Source organism: Amia ocellicauda, chromosome 9 (assembly GCF_036373705.1).
Source record: "Amia ocellicauda isolate fAmiCal2 chromosome 9, fAmiCal2.hap1, whole genome shotgun sequence".
NCBI lineage: Eukaryota > Metazoa > Chordata > Actinopteri > Amiiformes > Amiidae > Amia > Amia ocellicauda.
Genome location: NC_089858.1, coordinates 26,284,528 through 26,305,685, shown reverse-complemented (window position 1 = coordinate 26,305,685; position 21,158 = coordinate 26,284,528). Strand labels below are relative to the sequence as shown.

General features: G+C 40.7%; 1 protein-coding gene across 1 annotated transcript in view; it reads left to right on the top strand.

Moving 5' to 3' along the window:
* Nucleotide 1: 1 nt before the first annotated feature.
* Nucleotides 2-21,158, top strand: part of vps9d1 (VPS9 domain containing 1) — a 39,103-nt gene continuing 17,946 nt past the window's right edge. Inside the window, exons 1-13 of the mRNA XM_066713913.1 lie at nt 2-173; nt 890-962; nt 6,728-6,820; nt 8,811-8,970; nt 9,117-9,228; nt 11,784-11,846; nt 14,896-14,948; nt 15,333-15,420; nt 15,649-15,734; nt 16,099-16,589; nt 18,330-18,459; nt 20,284-20,489; nt 21,033-21,117. Of these exons, the coding sequence (XP_066570010.1) occupies nt 75-173; nt 890-962; nt 6,728-6,820; nt 8,811-8,970; nt 9,117-9,228; nt 11,784-11,846; nt 14,896-14,948; nt 15,333-15,420; nt 15,649-15,734; nt 16,099-16,589; nt 18,330-18,459; nt 20,284-20,489; nt 21,033-21,117 (1,739 nt within the window). The 5' untranslated portion in view covers nt 2-74. The remainder of the gene's footprint in view (nt 174-889; nt 963-6,727; nt 6,821-8,810; nt 8,971-9,116; nt 9,229-11,783; nt 11,847-14,895; nt 14,949-15,332; nt 15,421-15,648; nt 15,735-16,098; nt 16,590-18,329; nt 18,460-20,283; nt 20,490-21,032; nt 21,118-21,158) is intronic.

The following is a 21,158-nucleotide window of genomic DNA, read 5'->3' as shown; positions in this document are numbered from 1 at the left end:
CGCAGGTGGGTTTATTCTGTCCGGGCGGCTTCCTGTGGAGCAGCTCGTCCACATCCGGGCGCAAAGGTTCCGCAATGGCCGCAGCTGCGCCAGACGGAGGGCAGAAACCCCTTAAAAACGCCATGAGACTAGCCAATGGCGCTATAGAGCTGGACGCGGGTAACCGCCACAAGGTAAAACACACAGAGTCGCTACGAAACGTGTGGCAGGAGATCAGTGACATGTCGTAGATCGTGTGCAAAGCGAGTCCAAAGGCAGGCGGTGGAGGAGCCGTCCCACCCGTCTGTTCACACGCCGGCGCTTAATGCGCATTATCGGCCATAAACACGGAATTGAGGTCGAAAGTGTGAAATGAATGCATTGCACATTTCAGTAGTTTTAAGACTAGTGAAGTGTTTTTTTAATACGCTTATTTCCTTACACGCATGTGCTCTGTATTCTTTTCTAGTGGCTATGCTGGCTGTATGATTCTATAGGTTACTGTCGCTTTAATGACAGGTCAATTTGTTATCTTACATTTTGCGTTAACACATTGGATTTAATCTATCAATCAATCAGTTTATTAAAAGTAGATCTACCTTTAATGTCTCGTTGCCTGCCTTTATGGGGGGGGGGGGTATCCAGATCAGTATTGGGTAAACTGAGTCAACAATCTATTTAATTTATTGACAGATTATGAAGTGTGGAGTAACAGTCTCATGAATCAAGTCTTATAAAACAAATGCATCACTATGTCCTTGGAATAAATACCTACTCCATTTAACAACTAGTAGTGATAATAAGAAAAGCATTACCATTAGGGATGTGCTGATATGAATGAAAACAAACAAAAAATAACTATTCAACTTTTCTAATGAGTTGTTTTACATTTCTGCATTGTTTTCCCCAGGATGCTTACTGTGAATATCTTAAGAGCATGAACTTCATTTCCCAAGCACTTCTAGAGGAGGCAATACCCAAAAGTAAGAGCCTTTTGTTTCCCGGTGTTTCCTAACTTTCTGTGGCATGTAAATAACTTCAGCACACACACACAAAATCGGTCAAACAAACCACCAGTGGTTAAAGTAATCTGTCGCATGTCTCTTTGTAATTTCCTTTTCAGTCTTTTCAGTTCATTATATTGGTGTTTTATTTTTTTTTCTTACACTTGAATGCAGAAGTGGTTTTGAGTGCAAGTCATCATTGCCCTATGAAATAAATGATGTCACAACTTCGGGAATGTGTCGTTTCTTCAAGCATCATTTAAAGAAATTGCTCTACCAGGGCTGGATTAAAGTTTAAACTAGTTGCTGACAAAACAACTAAGGGCTTAGGGCTAAGAGTTCATCAGCCACATCTGATAGCCAACTAGAAAAGAGAGCAGGTAATACAAATGGGAAATAAATTGTATTAACGCTTTAAAAAGTAAAATTTTATGGACAGGTTAGATATAAAAGTCTTCTCTTATGTAGAGTGAGAGACAGGTCACAGAGTTAAGATTTACTCTTGGGTTTTAGAAAGTATCAAAGCAGGGATTTTTAGAAGGATTAAACCTCAAGCAGTGTTGATTAAATTCTGCTGCAGTTTATCTGTACAATTCAGAGCCAGTGTGTAGATATTAATGGGATGTATCTTGTTTTGCCTGCAGTTTACAAAAGTATTTTTAAGGATTTGCAGTTTCTCTTATTCTCCACTAGGTGGTGCAGCTCCCCTTAACAGCAGTGGTCTCCAACCCTGGTCCTGGAGAGCCCCAATTCACTTAATCTTATAGGTCACCTTAAATCACCAATTTCTAATTACTGGGAACACATGGGAGTAATTAATCAATTAAGCAACCCAACCAATGGATTTATTGACTCAAGAGGCTGAAGAGGCTGTTCAGGGGATTGTTCCAATGTTTTTTTTAATGACTGCATTTTCCAAACCACTGGCTGAATTGTTTTGAATTAAATACTTTCAGGTGTTTCAAAAATGGTGATAGATGGGTGACCTCCAAAACCTGCTGGATAGGGGCTCTCCAGGACCAGGGTTGGAGACCACTGCTTTACAGAAACTGAGATGTTCCCAAACGTCACCAGCAAACTGTCATAACCAAAACCATAAAACATAGGAACATTTTAGAGCCTAAAAGATTGTTTTTAGGATAAATACAGAGTGTAATATATAAATTCACATGAGTGTATGAAATGTATTTTGCAGCCCTTGTGTCAGAATGTCCTTGTAGCTAAAAAGCCCTTGCGGATGAATTATATGAATTAGCTTCGTATTAAGCCACCCCACTATTTTTGGGAAGCTTATTAATTGATGGGTGTGACCTTGAAAACCAATTGAAATAATAATAATCATAATTACTATTAATAATAATAATAAGCTTCCCATCAATTTAAGGCTGTATTAACCTAAGGTTCTGGAGGCAGAAACAGTAAACATTAACAAATATTGGCTGAAATGGTTTTGCTAGCTATTGAACTTCCAGAGTCTAATCAGTGTTTCAAGATGATGAATAACAATCAGCACCACTGCTACTCCACTGCCACAGTTACCAATTACCAAAGTTCGCCCGTGTTGATCAACTCTTTTCTCACTCCTGGTCTACGTGCACAATTCCCATAGGCATTTGTTATGAGTAGTAGAATTAGTTCACCATTTTAAAATCATTCTTTTATACAAGCTGGCATATCAAATTGTGTTGAAATTGTGCCTGATTTAACTTTATGTTGTTGCATGATTACTGCTTGACAGCAATAACAAAAAATAATGTGCTAAAACTACTGTTGATTTACATAAATAGGAAGCCAACTCTTGCACTTCTAAATGCCGAATATGAACCACACCCAATTCAACTAAGAAACCTGGGTAACTGTACAGTTATCTGCAGGGGTAGACAAATCACTTCTATGTGTGGTAGTCCAGTGAGCTACCAAAAAGTATTTTTAATTTCCATTTAACGCTCCAATAAATACATTGTAGACAGATCTAATTTCAAAGTAGTAAAAGTCCCTAAAGAGCCACCCCTACCACCCCACAACAGACCTACTGGACTCGACCAATGGCAAGCCTGCACCCAGGACTCCTGGGTGCAAACGATGATAACCCACGGAAAAGCCCTCCAATTCCACCCCCCTCCCCCACCACCCTTTCAAGGGGGTGCTGAGCACTACTGTCGGATGCCCTGAAAGGGCGAAATCTCTGTCACAGGAAATCTCTGTGATGTGGGAGAAACGAGCGATATGACTAGTGGCCGCAAAGGACTCTTGAGCAGGGTTCTACTCGGGGTATTTCCTGGTGCCAAAGAAGGACGGAGGCTTCAGGCCCGTTCTAGACCTGAGGGGCCTTAACATGTTTTTGAATTAAAGAAACTCCTGCATGTTGACTGCACAGCGTATGCTCCAGTCTGTCTGACTGGGCGACTGGTTCACGTCAATAGACCTCAGGGATGCCTACTTCCACGTCCCCATCCTCCCAGTGCGAAGGAAATACCTGTGCTTTGCCTTCCAAGGCCAGGCGTACGAGTTCAGTGTGCTTCCGTTTGGCCTTTCACTGGCTCCCTGCACATCCTCGAAGTGCATGAACCCAGCCTTGGTCCACCACAGGACAAAGGGGATAAGGATCCTGAACTACCTGGATGACTGGCTGGTGTGCGCAGACTCCAGGCTTCAGGCGGAGGAACATACAGCAGAGGTTATACGTCACGTGACTGCACTGGGTCTCGCAGTTCACACAGAGAAAAGCTCCCTCAAACCCGCACAGATGGTGGGCTTCTTGGGAATGAGGCTACACTCTTGGGACATGCTTGCTTACCTATCCAAAGACAGAAGTCACGAGTTACAAACATTGCATGTAAACTCCCCCTGTGGCATTTGATTAAACTTATTTGTGTGTGTGTATATATATATATATATATATATATATATATATATATACACACTCACCTAAAGGATTATTAGGAACACCTGTTCAATTTCTCATTAATGCAATTATCTAACCAACCAATCACATGGCAGTTGCTTCAATGCATTTAGGGGTGTGGTCCTGGTCAAGACAATCTCCTGAACTCCAAACTGAATGTCTGAATGGGAAAGAAAGGTGATTTAAGCAATTTTGAGCGTGGCATGGTTGTTGGTGCCAGACGGGCCGGTCTGAGTATTTCACAATCTGCTCAGTTACTGGGATTTTCACGCACAACCATTTCTAGGGTTTACAAAGAATGGTGTGAAAAGGGAAAAACATCCAGTATGCGGCAGTCCTGTGGGCGAAAATGCCTTGTTGATGCTAGAGGTCAGAGGAGAATGGGCCGACTGATTCAAGCTGATAGAAGAGCAACTTTGACTGAAATAACCACTCGTTACAACCGAGGTATGCAGCAAAGCATTTGTGAAGCCACAACACGTACAACCTTGAGGCGGATGGGCTACAACAGCAGAAGACCCCACCGGGTACCACTCATCTCCACTACAAATAGGAAAAAGAGGCTACAATTTGCACAAGCTCACCAAAATTGGACAGTTGAAGACTGGAAAAATGTTGCCTGGTCTGATGAGTCTCGATTTCTGTTGAGACATTCAGATGGTAGAGTCAGAATTTGGCGTAAACAGAATGAGAACATGGATCCATCATGCCTTGCTACCACTGTGCAGGCTGGTGGTGGTGGTGTAATGGTGTGGGGGATGTTTTCTTGGCACACTTTAGGCCCCTTAGTGCCAATTGGGCATCGTTTAAATGCCACGGCCTACCTGAGCATTGTTTCTGACCATGTCCATCCCTTTATGACCACCATGTACCCATCCTCTGATGGCTACTTCCAGCAGGATAATGCACCATGTGACAAAGGTCCAATCATTTCAAATTGGTTTCTTGAACATGACAATGAGTTCACTGTACTAAACTGGCCCCCACAGTCACCAGATCTCAACCCAATAGAGCATCTTTGGGATGTGGTGGAACAGGAGCTTCGTGCCCTGGATGTGCATCCCACAAATCTCCATCAACTGCAAGATGCTATCCTATCAATATGGGCCAACATTTCTAAAGAATGCTTTCAGCACCTTGTTGAATCAATGCCACGTAGAATTAAGGCAGTTCTGAAGGCGAAAGGGGGTCAAACACAGTATTAGTATGGTGTTCCTAATAATCCTTTAGGTGAGTGTATGTATATATATATATATATATATATATATATAGTTAGGTCCTTAAATATTTGGACAGTGACACTATTGTCATCATTTTGGCTCTGTATGCCACCACAATGGATTTGACAGGAAACAATGCAGCAGGATTAATTCTGAAGTGTTTAGGGCTATATGATCTTCTCAGATTCACAGCTTTAAGTGTAGACTTTCATCTTTAATTTGAGGGTAGTTACATCAAAATTGGGTGAATGGTGTAGGAAGTACACCCATTTGTATATGCGTTCCCCCCAATTTTAGGGATGAATGAAATTGTGAGTTTCAATACTTAGTTGCAAATCCTTTGCAGTCAATGACTGCCTGAAGTCTGGAACCCATAGACATCACCAGATGCTGGGTTTCTTCCCTGGTGATGCTCTGCCAGGCCTGCACTGCAGCTGCCTTTAGTTCCTGCTTGTTCTTGGGGTGTTTTGGCTTCAGCAAGTGATATGCTGCTCAATTGGATTCAGGTCAGGTGATTGACTTGGCCATTGCAGAACATTCCACTTCTTCACCTTAAAAAGTCTTGGGTTGCTTTCACAGTATGCTTCAGGTAATAACCATTGTCACTGTGAAGCACCATCCAATGAGTTTTGAAGCATTTGGCTGAATCTGAGCAGATAATAAAGCCCTAAACACTTCAGAATTCATCCTGCTGCTTTTGTCAGCAGTCACATCATCAGTAAATACAGTTTGATAGTCTGGTCCCAATTTTTGGTAGTCCAGGGCGTCCGGACTGCTGATTTGTCCACCCCTGATCTGTGTTCGGTGTCAAGGGCTAGAGCTGACCACCACAAGATTCGTTGGCTTGAAAGAGTTCTTTTATTTCATATTGACCTAGTGAGCTCTCTTGAAAGACCTCACAGCTACTGTCTCTATTGGTCAGTTCAAGGAGAAAATGCAAAGTAGTGTGTATTAAGAATGCATGTTTTAAACACAGAACACTTAACGTCAATTATTTAAGTTCTGCAAGATCTGACCTAAAAATATGTGTATTTAGATGACGTTACTGCTACAAGATGGGGCACGTATGTACAGATGTGTCATCAACAGAGCATTTTCATTAACTAAAAATAGGCTGTGTCTGATCAATACAAAAGCTTGGCATTGTTTTACATAAAGCTGTCATTGAAAATAATTTTGTCAATTTTTGTCTGCTTTAATTTTTCAAGCTGTTTCCATGAGGGTTGAAGATTTATACCTAGAGTTTGAGCAAACCTTTGCTTAGTGAATTTCAAAGCATTTAAAGGTGAAAGTTGTGAATCTAGTGATGGGGACAGTGTAAACAAAGAAAAATATTTAATATGATTTTTTTAATTAATCACTTCCCAATCACTTCAGGTTGACAATCCAGAAGAAGAAAAGTGTTTGAAAGTTGGAACTGTTGTATTTGCTAATTAATCTTCCCTTTAAAAAATGTGATGTATATATTGAACAAGTGATCAGTGTTAAACTGGCAAGTGTTTAACATCTGAAGGACTGTTGTCTTTTGATCATTTGACTCAGTAGTACTAGTTGTTGCGGTCAGTTGGCTCATGTGGATTTTGAAGGCATGTCCCTCTCATCCCGCTGTCGTGTTGCAGGTGAGACTGAGATTGTGACGGCAGAAGTCCTGAAGATGTTGAAGCTGGCAGAGCAGTGTTTAGAGAGGGTCAAATCCACTGCAGCCAAACTAGGTGAGTATTAGCTCGGCCTATAGTCTTTCACTGCTACTCTGATACTTTTGAATGTAGTATTTGTGTGTGCCTATACATTGTAATTTATGTTACCAGGGTGTGCAGAAGTGCAAATGGAAACCTTGTCTTGTTGTGAGTTACAGTGTAGTAAAAGGGTATTTTAAAGTAAATAACTAAAATGAGTCATTGAATTATGATGAGTAAGAGTAGTCTAAGGCAGAGGTTCCCAAACTGTGGGCCCCCACTTTATGGAGGAGCGCGGGGAAAGAGCTGAATGTGTATTAAGTCAAGACAAGACTTCCCCCGAGGGCATCTGACAACTGTTGATTGCCACCCCGCTGAAATCGCATTGGATAAACTGATATCTTTTGCATCGACCTCTCTCTGTGAAACGACTTTTCCTACATTTACACACATTAAAAACAAACTGTACTGTCCGACTCACAGGAGCGGAAATTGGGTCTCGGTTAGCGGATTCTTCCATCTCCAGTCCTGGCCAATCAGAGTAGAGGATGTCAGGCTGCAGGGTCTGTGAGCCGCTGATAGCTAGTTTCACATCAAAATACACAGCAGTTTATATGAGGTGACAATTACAGTAAAATAAATACATAAGAATAACTTGCAGCTCCAAAATGTCATCGAGTGGGAAACGAGCTCGCCAGGACTCTCTGCTGCAATATTTTGGAAACGCATGAACCAGAAATACATTAAATGTGAAATAATGCAATGTGACAATTTTTGCAATTGCAAGAAGTTCTGAACTTTATTTTAAAATACTCATCTAACACAACAAATGTATTAAATAAATTCGGAAACATACCTGTGTGTTCAAGTTCCAGTGAAAACAAAATATATAGCAATTAGCTGGCTGTGCGTGTTTTAATAATATTAGTGTTTGTTGCTCCTCTTTCCTTTTCTGCCATTGCTAGTTTCGCAGAAGGGTGTTTGGCTTTTAGGTGGGTTAACATACCAGCTGTAGATTTGTGGTATATTAATTGCACTGCACATATTATACACTTAACAGTGTTTTAATTTACTTTGTCAAAGTATTTCCACGCAGAAATTCTCTGAGAGGAAGCCATTAGTCGCGTTCTTGTAGCGCCGCAGATCTGCGCAGATCTGCAGAATTCCACCAATCACAGACAAGAAATAACAAATCCCACCCTTTTCGTCAGTCTTCACTACAACTACATAGATTATCCTATATATTAAATAACTAGTAAAATTGTATAGATCGGAAAGAGAGCGTTACTGTATCTTCTGTAACTATGTTGATTCAGGCTCATCCGTACTAGATGGAGTAAGAATAGGTCCATGCATAAAGAGAGGGGGGGGGACATGAGCTGTGACCCAAATGTTTTTGGGGGGGCGCCACCCAGAAAGTTTGGTCTAAGGGATAAGGGATTTATAAAATAAAAAAGGGTATGAAATTAAGTTGGATCCTGTTGTTATCTCAAGCTAGGTTCAGACTGAGCACACTTCTTTCAAAAAGCAGATTCAGCACTGATACAAGAAAACCGTGTATTACATAGGGAATCATTAGCTCATAGAATACATGACCAGACATACAGTTTTCACAACAAACATTTTCACAGCTAAACAAGTGCTTAAAAAACATACAATTAAAAAAATACAATAATCATACATCCAAGTAGAAATGAGCTAAACGGGTGCAAACATAATAGAGTTCAGTCCCAGTATGTGCTTTGGGGTGTGGTAAGCATAGCAGAAATTACAGTTCATTTATAGAAGTGCTAAAAATACGTAAGTAATCTGGAGCTTGGTTTAATAGAAAGTGCATAAGAGCAAGAGGCTGAAGATACACAGGAGATTAGGCTGCGATCTTACAGGTACAGTCTGAACAGACGCTGGAAGGTGGTCAGAGACTGTGCATCTTGCCAAATCTTGCCAGGCTGTATTCTTGTATTCCCGTGACCAAGGCACCTCCGCTTGTGTTAGTGACTAATGCGGTGCAGTTCTGTTTGTGCAGGCAAAGGGGAGGAGAAACCCCCAGGTCCAGAGCTGCCCAGACTCCCCCACAAGCCTGGCCACCGTAGGGTCCTGTCTGATGGGGCTGGGACTGCATCTCCCTTTCTACCCCCAGAGATCTTCCAGAAACTGCAGGTGGTGGAGGCACAGGCCGCGAAAAAGTAAGCCCAGTATCTGGTTGCACGGCATCAACCCCTGACCATTGTATAGCACTCCCTGAATGTTAAAATGTAAGCCAGGACCCAGACTGATTTCTTGTATAACGTGGGATCAGATGTGGCTGACTTATTTGATGTGTTTTGCACAGAGAGCTGACCCCCATCGAGGAGGCCTCTATGCTTAACCAGAAACTGAAGGCAAATTACGAGGCTCGAGTGGCTCGCCTTAACCCCAGCCAGGCCATGCAGAAGACATCGCTGGTGAGTCTGTTCCTCATGAGGAGTCTCCATGCTCTCTATCCAGATGAGTTAATTACAGTATTTGAAGTCTTTAACGCTCTAAAAAGGGGGATTCAGTGCAAAAGGGGGGTTAGTATTGACAGTATTGTCTTTCTCAGGCTGAAGTATTCATGTTAGAGTTCAAGCCCTGATAAGCAGCCTCACTGTGACATTTTAAGTTAAATATAGACACTCAATAGACCATGTGAATGGGTAACGAAATGTTTGGTTTAATTCTGAAAAGACAGAATGACTTTTGTAAGACACATCTGTAGAATTTGAGTGTGCAACTGGGATTGAAGCCAAAAGCATCTTGTGGAGAAGTGCATTATTCATATTACAATAGGCCAACTTCTTTGCATTATTAAAACGAGCATCATCTTGAATGAATGGATAGCAAGTGAGATCTAGCTTGGAAATAAAAACAACAGTTGGAGATTGTAAAAACTGTAACCATTTAATTGGGTGTTATAGGGTCAGAGATATGTGACTGACCTTGGGATTGTGAGGGCATTGGTTGGTTTTAAGATTGAGTTGTCGTTATTGTTGAAGAACTGTGATAATGGTCACAGGAGGATGTGTTGATTGTGGAAAACTACTGGGTCTAATAGGAAAATAAAAGAAGATAAAATCAATGTAAGGCCCAACAGAAGACTTAAGTGAGAATCTTATCTTTATAAGCTTATGAACCGGTGATGGCTCAGCTGGAACATCAGCAAAAGCCAATACCAGAGCATGTGCATTAGTAAATATGTGGTAGTGTAATTAAAATGCATTGAGGACTGTGTGTTACCTGTAGGTCAGTGGTCAGTTGTGTGAAACCATATCAAATATCAAATATAGCAGTTTTCAATTAATGAGCACATTGTCTTAAGCTACTTAAAATCAATGAGGGGACATCTGTGGAGAAACAAAAAATGTTTCAATGCGCTTTTGTGCATGTGCTTTAGATTGTAGCAGAGGTGTAACATGATACACAACTTTATCTGTATTGCCCTTTGTTAATTGTATGCAGTGGGATATGTATTTGGGATTATAATGCTTGAAAGTTTACAGTCATTTCCTTTCTCTAGCACCAAAGAGCGAAAGCTACACAAACAAACAAAAAAGATAATGAGTGGGGCTCTAGCTTAATAAGAGTGATGCGATCTGAATACAATATAAGGGGTCAGCACAGTGGTTTTAATGTCTGAATGTGTGCATTGATGCATTCGGATTGAGGCGGCACGTTGATTAGGCACATACACAAGCACGTTATTTATATTTACGAGGTTTGTTTGAGGTTGGTACAGTTATATCATGACTGTATGCATCGTCAACTTCTGTGTTTAGTGAGGTGCGTGGGGGTGTGTCTGCGCTCAACACAGGCACTGAAGATGAGCCGCGTTTGCAACTCCCATTACTGCAGCCCGGGCAGACCAGGTGTAGCAGCGGACGTGCTCTGGTACAGTAGTTGATTTAGGGCGGGGGGAGATCATTTGAGATAGGCTACCCTGTGACCTTTTGCTTTATATTTTGAGATCGGGTGAAGAGGAGGGCGTCTGTATTGGGCTCTTATCATAATCGGTCCCGATCTCCTTTTACGCGTTCATTCATTTACTTCCAATTGTCGGCACGCCTTCAGCCACATGGACCTGCGTCCTTACTGGAGCAAACTCAAACATTTTCTGAAGGTAATATTTATTTTCATATGCAGTAGTTGGAAACAAGCCTTGAGGTGGAAGAAAGCTTTAATGGCACCTGCGTGTTTGGTGGCTGTTGTTTGTAAGCGTTTGGGAAAGTTCTGTGAAGTCGCGCCTGGTCTTCTTTTGGAAATCGTGGTTTCCCCCCAATCGAGGAGGAGATGGTGGGATTGATTGGATGTATAGGCGTCACACATTCAAAACCAGGACCATATAAACGTTTTAGGGATGAGTGGTGGTTTCTGATTCAGTCTGCTTCTGCTTAGCGTTTGCATTGATTTTTTTTTTAAGTTTTGTTAGAAGGAAACCAAGCAGGCTTATTTTTATGTTTGCTTTTAACATCCAAGTCGTCTGTTTCTTGCCAGGCTTTACAATCTCAATCTCAAGTGTGTGTTTGTGTGCAAAATGAATCTTTTCGTTGACTATTTAATTAACTCTAGGTATACTCAAATTCCACTAAGTAAGATCTGCCAATACCAGAATACATTTTTATCCCACAGCATGAATGCACTTCAGCTGGTGTTTTATGTATTTTCTGCCTGCATTGTTTAAATTGATAGGTGATATTTATATCCAAATGTTTTTCTTTCCTCTCTGAGAGTACAAAGTCTGGTTTGAAACGGTATCATATCACAATCTTTGTATGTCCATGAAGCTTGGTAACTTACATGCAGTTTTAACAACACATTGCTGGGGCTGGGATATATTCTCAAACGTGCGGTAAGAGCTGAGGTAGCTGAGGTAGCAGGCACTCATGCTGCAGTGGTTTTCCTAGGACACAGGCTCTGCAATGGTCTTGCTTTGAAAAGTAAACTCTGTGAAGTGCTGATGTGTGTCTTTCTTGTTTCTCTGCAGACCTTATCTCTTCAGCGGCAAATGATGGAGAACCTCATCATAGCCAAAGCCAGGCAGGCAGCAGTATCCTTTCATTGGTTTATCTACTGTACCGTCCTTATAACGTGTCAAAATGACTGCAAATATCAGTCCAGGTGTAGAGTGATTTTATTTGTTTGTTAGTTTGACCAATTCCACATTTCATACCAAGTTCCATATCATAAAATACAACACGTATGATCTTGAAGCTCATAAGCATGCTACACAGCAATGATGATCCTTTTTCTCAGAAATCACATTAAATTATAATCTGGGTTTTCAGTTTTGATGAGAAATATTCAACACTCAGCATTGATCACGGATAAATTCACAGAAGAACCCAGCATGTGTCACATTCAGAGGCTTTCTAAATTGGGAGAATATATTTTTGTCAAGGCAGTTAAATGTTTGTGTCATGTATGTCACACTGGGTTCCTAAGCTTTAGTTGGGGTCTGTTGGTGAACTCTTCACCCCAGCAAGACAGATTTCATCCCTAGTAATAGTGACTTTACTAGCCAAGAATGGAAGCACCAGGTTGGGGGAGGCTAACCTTCACATTCTGGTCATTCCAGTTTGAGGCTGTGGGAATGTGGAGACCCCAGGAGTAAAATCATTAGAGGTGTTAATATGCTGCTGTGACTTTTCCTCCTTTCATCCCCAGCACCTCTGTTGACTTCTCATATTGCTGACGATTGATAGCACTAGCCTGCCTTGCTATTGTAAACAAGGTGTCGGGTACCTTCCCCAGCAAGAATGTGTTGGGCATTTGAGAACAAAGAAAGCCGAGGTCTTGCTGACCATTTTGGCTCTTCTGTTTGGTGGATTGGTCAGTAAACCATGTGAAGTATTTTCTCAGAGGACCTTAATAGTCCAGCTCAGCTGCAGGGCTTTGTATTGCGTTTTCCTACCAGATCCCCAGTTGTAGTTTGTGGAACAAATGTATCTAGTTAGAACTTATTAAGGACAATTTTCAGATGCAGAATCCTGCAAAAAGCTGAGAACACTTTCTTTTGAATTTGAAGAGGCTTAAATTCACACAAATATCACTTGAAAAATGCAAATATTAGAACATTCTCACTTTGTTCCAGAACTACTTCTGATTTAGTTGTATTTGTACATGTTATTTTTCAAAAGCTGAGCCTGTTCCAGGGTATTCGGCAGTCAAACGTTGCTGGTTTTGGTGTAAATAAGTTAATAAGGAAGTACACTTTATATGGTAATGTACAGTCAACAGAGCATTGTCACTGCTCCTAAGAAAAACACCCCCTAAAACTGTTGAATCAGCAGCAGTCACAAATGGATAAATTCCCAGGGATCAAGATGGCTCCATGTTATCACTTCACTGCACAAAATTCAACAAAGTAAAGGCAAGCTGCCAACATGGAAACTCTGTGAAAAACATCCAGTACGTGTAACAGTTCTTGGTCACATTTACATTGTGGCCATGGACCATGAAGGTGACACAAGATGTTGACTCACCTTGTTTTTCAAACTCCCCCCCTCCCCCTTTACAGTCCTGGTGTTTGTTCTCTTTAAGACTGATGCATTTCATGTTTCATAGAAAGGAGAACTCAATGAACATGTGACTGTCTGTATGTATATGGGAGTGCTTATGTACAAATCGTCATCAGTCCTTGTGCTAAATAGCTTCTTATGATCAGTTCTTATTTCCTGGGCAGAATTTTTTGTCATTTTCTGTGTTAGCTGGAGTTAACATAGACATACAACAGAGTCTGTGATGAGAATGTGGTCTGTCCAGTTCTTGCCCTGGCAGCTGCCTGTCTTTAAAAACAAGTTGATTGATTATCTTGATCTAGCTTACAGAGTTTTGCAATTTGCAATCAGTATTTGTGATCATCTCCTCACAAGAGCTGAAATCAATACTTCTCATTATTTGCAAAAATTAAAAGAATAGCGGATAAAAAGCATTTTATTTAGTTATTGCAATTCTGGGTATAGTTTATTTTTGTGTTTCCTGTTTCTATTTCTCCTTAATTTGTCATGCTGCCTTTTCAGCCATAAATAAGGCAATTGCTGTAAAACAGTTAAAGGAGATGTGGACAGTGCTGAGTCCCAGAGATTCTTGTCTGCCTCCATTTCCTTAAATACAGCCTTCGGGAATCTTATTCCAAGCTCAGGAAAAGGGGAAATCGATGAAAATGGTAAAATGGCATCTATAACAGAAACAATGCCAGATCGTCACTAAATGCACACGGTCGGATATAAAATTACCAATTAAGAAGTCTGGGGGGGAAAAAGATTTTTGCAACAGCATTTCTGAAGCAGAACAGCAGCTAAATAAGAGATTGTTTTTAAAAGTACAAGACGTAAACAATCTAACAAAGTGTGTAATTTGATAGAGCTTTTCTGTACAAAAGCATCCATTAGGGAGACAGCCAGTCTATGATATAATGATTGCCCTTCGAAAGAAAACCTGCCTGCAGCGTATCTTGTTGCCTGATAATTGTTTATATATATTTTTTTGCAGAAAAGTAAATATATTTTGGGAATACTTTCAAAAAGCAAAGAAGGGCTGCATTGTTCATTGAGTGATATGGCACTTAAAACTAATGGAGGTCATTGGTGAATCTGGCTCTTACGTTTTCACGTGGAAGCCTTTAATGCAGAATGAGCTCATGAAGCAGTTTAAATGAATAAATGCAATTGGTTTGAATTCTTGAATTTGATGGCAAAAAATGCTGAACTTAAAACAGTCATTCTCCTGTTGGTTCTGTGCCCAGCAGCTCTTGTCTGCAACAGTATTGGCTGCTGTAGTATATAGGATGGACTTCAAAAAAGATTATCAAAGTTTTAAAGAATCTGCCTTTTTATATGCATTCTAGATTCCTAATTAGTTTTATTCTCTGTTCTAATTGGCAAATTGGACAATTCTCAAAGTCTTAATAACCTTAAAATCGTTCGAAAATGTATTGTTGCAATTTGCAAGCAGTTGATTTTTAAAATTAGCTTTTTTTCATATTTGTTTGGAGTTGTGAGCTCCCTGGGTCTGAGCTCTTTGAATGATTTCACTTTCATCTTCACTCTTCATGACATGCTATGATCATTTAAGTTCTTTACCTCAAAAGCAAACAGCTTCAAAGAAAAATGGAAGAGAGGAGACTGAGGCTGCAGGAAGAAGCAAACCGGTAAATAGCTTTTCTTTCTATCACACGTTTTTACTCGTTTCATTACATATGATTATGTGTTATTTGATGCACATTAAGAAGAATCCTTATTGGTTTGCACAGATCACTTCTACTTTTTATTGTGCGGTTTTATTTGCGAATCACTGGCATCCAGTATGTGTTGTTTAAAGTGGTTGTTACTTTTCCTGGGCACTGAGATCACCTGGCACACAGACAGTTTGACATGTTGAATTGTGCTGTTTTACCTTTAACTAAATGTTCTTCCCTTAACATATCATGTAATGCTCATTCAAATATCAGATATTGTTACAAATTATCATATCTGATGAAAACAGGATGGTTAGAGGTAAATGTCCTTGAGTTAACCCTGTGTGATCTGCGCAGGAGGTTCTCCAGCACGGTGACGGCCACACCAGAGGAGCAGGAGCTCAGAGTCCTGTATGCCAGTGTGCTCGAGTATGAGCAGGACCACGTAAGACCTTCTCTTTCACTGTTTGCGTAACTGTTTGTTTATTGTGTGTTAATGATCGTGCTCTCTGTAGGAGCACTGCCTGGATTTAGCCACTATAAAACAGAGCTGCACAATACCTGTGATGTTTATAGATGGATAGATGTGAATTTAGACTGCAGTGATTTAACACACAGCACCTAAAAGATGTATTGCATTAACCCCCTACATCCTTTCCTATTTCCCTTCCAGGATTGGCCTAAGCAGTGGAAAGAAAAACAGAGGAAAAACCCAGATGACATTTCCTTGATTAGTGGTCTGATCTCCTATATTCTCAGGTAAAGTGCATTAAAGCTATGAGCAATTGAACATTTTTTTTCACATCCTGTGAGTCAGAAAGGTAACACTTGATAGTTTATGAGTTGCAGTTTTAAATGCTTTAATTGGGTTGTAGGCAAAGTAATATAAAACAAAGAACTGTCTAAAGTTAAAAAAAAAATATATATATATATATATATGTTCTGCAATGTAGGATTAAGGTCAGGAAAATATGAAATTCAGGAAGACTTGGTATTTAGGAGATAGACAGTAACTGATCTAGAGAAAACAAGTGATGTTTTTGATGAGCTGTGGGACCGAACATGGCGAATTTTGAATCCTTGAAACTTCGATTAATGAATCTACAACTCTGTTTTCCCCCAGTTGCCCTGATCATCCCATTATGAAGCTCTTGAAGAGGCTGCAGTACAGAGTGTACAACAAACTCTACCCCATCGTGAGCAAGAGCACCTCCACCCAATCCCTGACCTCTGACCCCCTGGCTCCCCTCCCAGCTCTAGGCCCCTGCCCAGCCCTCAGCATGAAGACCTCCAAGAGCGTCCACTGCCTACAGTCTGTCCAGGAGCACAACCGTGCCAACAGCCAGAGACTGAAACACAGCCTGTCGGCCGCCTCGCTGCCCCTGATCGAGGACTACAACGCCAACCAAGAAGAGCAGGCCCCTCTGCCCATGGACGCCCAACCGGCCTGCACGCTGGACCGGGACAGCTCCTTCGAAGATCTAGAGCAGTTCCTCACCCAGCTGGAGTGTCACCCCGCCAGCCTGCTTGATGAGTCTCAGGTCCCCACCCTGGAGGAGAAGGCTCTTCAGGACCATCTGAAAGACATCGTGAAGGACATCCATAACTCCATTGGTGAGTCTGCACGGCTGCTCGAATTCTTTGGGGGAATCGTACAGTTTATCCTCCCTTGTATGTTTGGTATTTTTAATTTTTATTCGCTTGATCATGTGCATAAGCCTGTGGTTCTGTCTAGTGCCAGATGCATGTGATTCTGTATTATCTTTCGCGAAGGATGTGTATATTTTTGTTAGTGGTATTATATTTTTTATAATAGACTAATGATTGAAAATAGAAAATGTATTTCTCATGTGTGGGTGGGCCAAAGCTAAACTTCAACCCGCATTTCAAAAGTATTCTACGTCTAGGAGGTCTGAAGACAAACGTGTAGTCTTCTGATGTTTATTTATTATTTGGATTGCCACCAAGCTAGATCCCCCACATCTGCTGAAACTACTCGGGAGGTAAGAGTTGGCTGCCCTGTGGAGGTTGAGGGCAAATCCCGAGGTCAGATTACTCAATGAGTATCTCCTGTGAGTGACCGTAAAATAGTTACTCATTTCTGCTCAGCTGCTTAAAATACGAATTAAAAATGTCATATCAGTCTTATCAGAAGTGATTTAATGTTTTTCAGAAGTCAAAACAATTATAATGCCGTACTATATAGGTAAACACTATTTTTCTTAAAGCATTAGTTTCTCCCTAAAGTTGGGGATATAATTTAATGAAATGTAAACCATTTTGGCAGATATAGGTTATCAGAGCATCCTATTAATTGCTAAACTTATCCCTATGATTTTTGTTTCTTCCTCTGTATTGAATGACTGCAAGTCTTTTATTTGCACTGTGATAATCTGTGAAACCTGTTTACCTTGCCTGTACATATTGCTGTAGGTTTTCTGAATGACCTGGCGATGAGCTCTTGTTTTCGCAAGCCCCTGTGACCACAAAGTGACCCTTCCCCCTCCGTGGTCACAAGTGCGTTAGCTGGATTCAAAGACGTTTTCATTTTCCAGAAGACAGTGATTGTTTGCTTTTGTTTTTGTAGTCCTGTTCGTATTGATGTCACTTGCAGACTCAGTCCACACGTAACATTCCTGGCATTCCCTGGCTGGCCTATCTATTGCATCAGATTGCATCTCAGGAATTTAGCTCTGGGTTCTTGACCTATCGAATGACCGTTTATATGTAAGTCAATAAAAACAGGTTTAGTTTATCCCTGCCATGCCATTAATGTAATGTGTAATCCCCAGCCTTGTGAGGTCAGAGGTTAAAAATGATGATAAACCACGAAGAAATCTACTTGTCAAAATTGTATTTATTCCTTGTGAGTTGTATTATTGACCATTAGAGAGCAGCATTTTACAAGTATTCTAATTTAAATTTAAATGTATCTTTATGGATTAATCACATAAGACAACTCTGAAATCTCTTTCAACATAAAAACAATGTATTTTCAGTGTTACTTGAAAAATGGGGCATAACATGTACATCCACATACCAAGCACTACAATATAATATAAATATAAAACACAGCAGCTTGTCTGCTTATGTACCATGCTTGGCCGCGTTTACAAGGCTGTTACTATGTCTATGAAATAATTCTTTTTGGAGGGAAGGGGGACTGTCTCTTTTACATATTGCAGGACTGGATACTGTCTGTCTTGGGTAAAATGACTTCCAAATTGCAGTGAAAGACCAGAAGCTGTAGTGCTGAAGAAGACCTGAGTTTTTAGCCTACACTTATCAAGTGTTGTCGATGGCCTTGTGCTGCAGTAATGAATGTCCTATGTTTGTCCTTTTGTGTTAACCCAGACCGTCTCCTCTCCCTGTGTATCCTGTCCTTCGAGTGTCTGAACACCGCGGCTTCCAAAGATCAGTGTGTGGCCAGCATCGAGGAGGCTTTCTTCACCCCCATCTGGCCTCCCCTCCTGGCCCTATTCAGGTAGGCTGTTGCAGTGCATCACCTGGCTCTAGGTCAGGCAGCTGGACAGACCAGCTCCTCAGTTCTGTAGATTTTCTTCCTGAAGAGCAGATTCATACTTTCACCAGTAGATGGCACTCTTACTTCATTAGGAGCTGTGAACTGGGTACACTGCTGCTTTCAACCCTAATACTGCAAATTTCACTTTAAGCTTGTCTTTTTGTTTTTTTTTTCGATTTTAATTATTGTTAAATTCTCTTGATTTAGTTTTTTCCTCTACAGCAGTAAAGAATATTTTTAATAATTCTACGCAGAATAGTAGTAAATTGCTTCTCATGGGATTCCAACCATTAATTGATTTGTTTTAAAACTGATAGTTGGGTTTACTGCTTGAAGTGCAAATTGAAAGGTGTTGTTTTTTGCCATGCTTTATTTGCAAGATGAATAGATTAAAAGAACCTTTTTTCTAATTTTCTAATTCTATTCTAATATGGAATTTGATTGTACTGAGGAAAAATAATAATAATAATAATCTACCTCTTTGCACCTTATGAAAGCCAGAGAAATATAACTAGGATATCTAGTCAGTTTGTACACTTAAACATTTATTCTTTTCTGGTGTTTGTTGCAGTTTAAGCTCTTGCTTGCTTAGTTAATCCAATTATTTGCTCAATTAGAGACTGTTAAGATAAAAGGCCCGAAGATGCATGATCTAAGATACGTTTTGAGCCCTTGAGCTAAGATCATTTGTATGTTTCAGATAAGTAGCGCAATTAAGTAATTGCAAGGTCAGGTGGAAAGAAGAGCTGGTAGAAACAAAACCGCAGGGCTCCTCAAATCGACTTTGACACCTTTGCTGGTGAAATAGTTTTACTCTAATCTGTGGTTGAGCTCTTTCTTTCCCAGTCAAACGGACTTCTCGTTCAGGCAGCTTTATCGTGTGCCACAATGTAAGATTTAGAATCAATGGGCATTCACCTGTTTTTGCAATCAATGTTGCATGTGAAATATTACTAGGAGAAGTGCTATCGCCTTATTTTGAAGATTGATGGCATAATGTATAATGGCATTGGTTTAAAATGCTACCTAAAGCCACACTGTGTACTTAATTGTGGGTTGTTTTTGAAATGACAATCCTTGTTGAGCCAGTCTGTATAACGCACACTCCCTTCTATAGAAAAACTGCTTTAAAATGGGTAGCCCAAGGCCAATATTGTCTGGTAGCACCTATGGCCTAAAATTAACAATGTGTAAAATCCAGCTTATGGTCACATTGTAAGGAATAGAAACATTGTGAGAAGGATCAAAGCCCTTTGCAATGACATGTGTGCTGAAGGTAAACCAATTCAGGACTTCTAGGATTTTTACTTTTCCCCACCAGCGCAGGCAAAAGGGAATTGTTAGAATGATTGGCTTCCTTATCTATTCTTGCAAGAGCTGTCCAGTGTGCTGAATACCATTCATAGTGGGTTGCAGGTTACTGTTAAAGACCCTACCTGTGCTGTTTAAACTGTGAACTGGAATGTGGTTTCAAGTGTACCTGCTGACAGCAGGGTGGGTACCCGTTGCCTCTCTGTGTTAACAAAATCATAGTAAACCAAGAGACTCTCTCACCTTGTTCTGTTGCTGGACAGGAATTCATCCAGATTGTGAGGAGTACATTTTTAATCCATCTGAGCTATATTTGTGTTATGTAGTGACTTCACAAAGTGCTGTTCGTTTAACACTGTACTGCTGTTTTGGTTTTACAAGTTGATGGCTTTTTAGGTGAGTGTTCCTTGTTATGCAACCCAACTTGTGTATCACCCAACAGCTGTTAAAGCATACCTTCTTCTTACTTTGTAGGAAAGTGTACTTGTGTAGGGAGATGGCCTTTGCCAAAAGCATGAAACTCTACAAAGACGCCACACCTGGAGATATCGGCGTTGCATACAAACTCTTCCCCCCCGACCCGGCTTCTCTCTCCGGATCCTACCCGTATGAAGCAGCGGTGCAAGAACTGAGACTCCTCTCCAAAGACTTCTGCCCACAGAAGAAACTAGAGTGTATTGGTAAGATCTCGCTGTGCAAAATACATTGAGTTACTGAAAGAGTTGCTTATATTTGGATTATTGAATGATTTGGGTTATACATTAATAGAGCCATGTTTTATTCAAATAACTTCCCTACAAGATTACAAAGCTATTATACGAAGGACTCCTAGCTTTAGAAGTGAAATGCTTGCTTTTGGGTGATTATAAAATGTGTCAATTTATCTTAAGGCTGGGCAGTAAGAGTTACACCCTGGTGTCTTTGCAAAATACAGGCCCGTCTGAACTAGAATGCACTCTCAGACTTGAATCATAATGACTACAACATGATGGATGTGACTATGGTTTATTCTATGTAAATAAATGTAGATGCCTCTTTATATTTAGGGATTGTCAGGTTTTGTACTTTTTCATCCTTGTTGACAACACGGCAATTGCAAAGTGGAAAGTGGAAGCTGCCCTTCTACTGAGTCATTCAGTTGCACAGTATTGAGTGGTAGAAGCCATAATCTCCAGTCCTTACCGTTTGTGTGTGTGTGTGTGTGTGTTGTTGTTTTTCTTCAGTTCGGGCTCTGCGCTTGATCTGCGAGTGTGCGGAGGATTACCGTAGTTACCATACACCGGCCGCCCCTCCCAGCGCCGCTGCCATGTGAGTATACCCTTGCCCCTAAACCCTTACTCAGTGAAAGA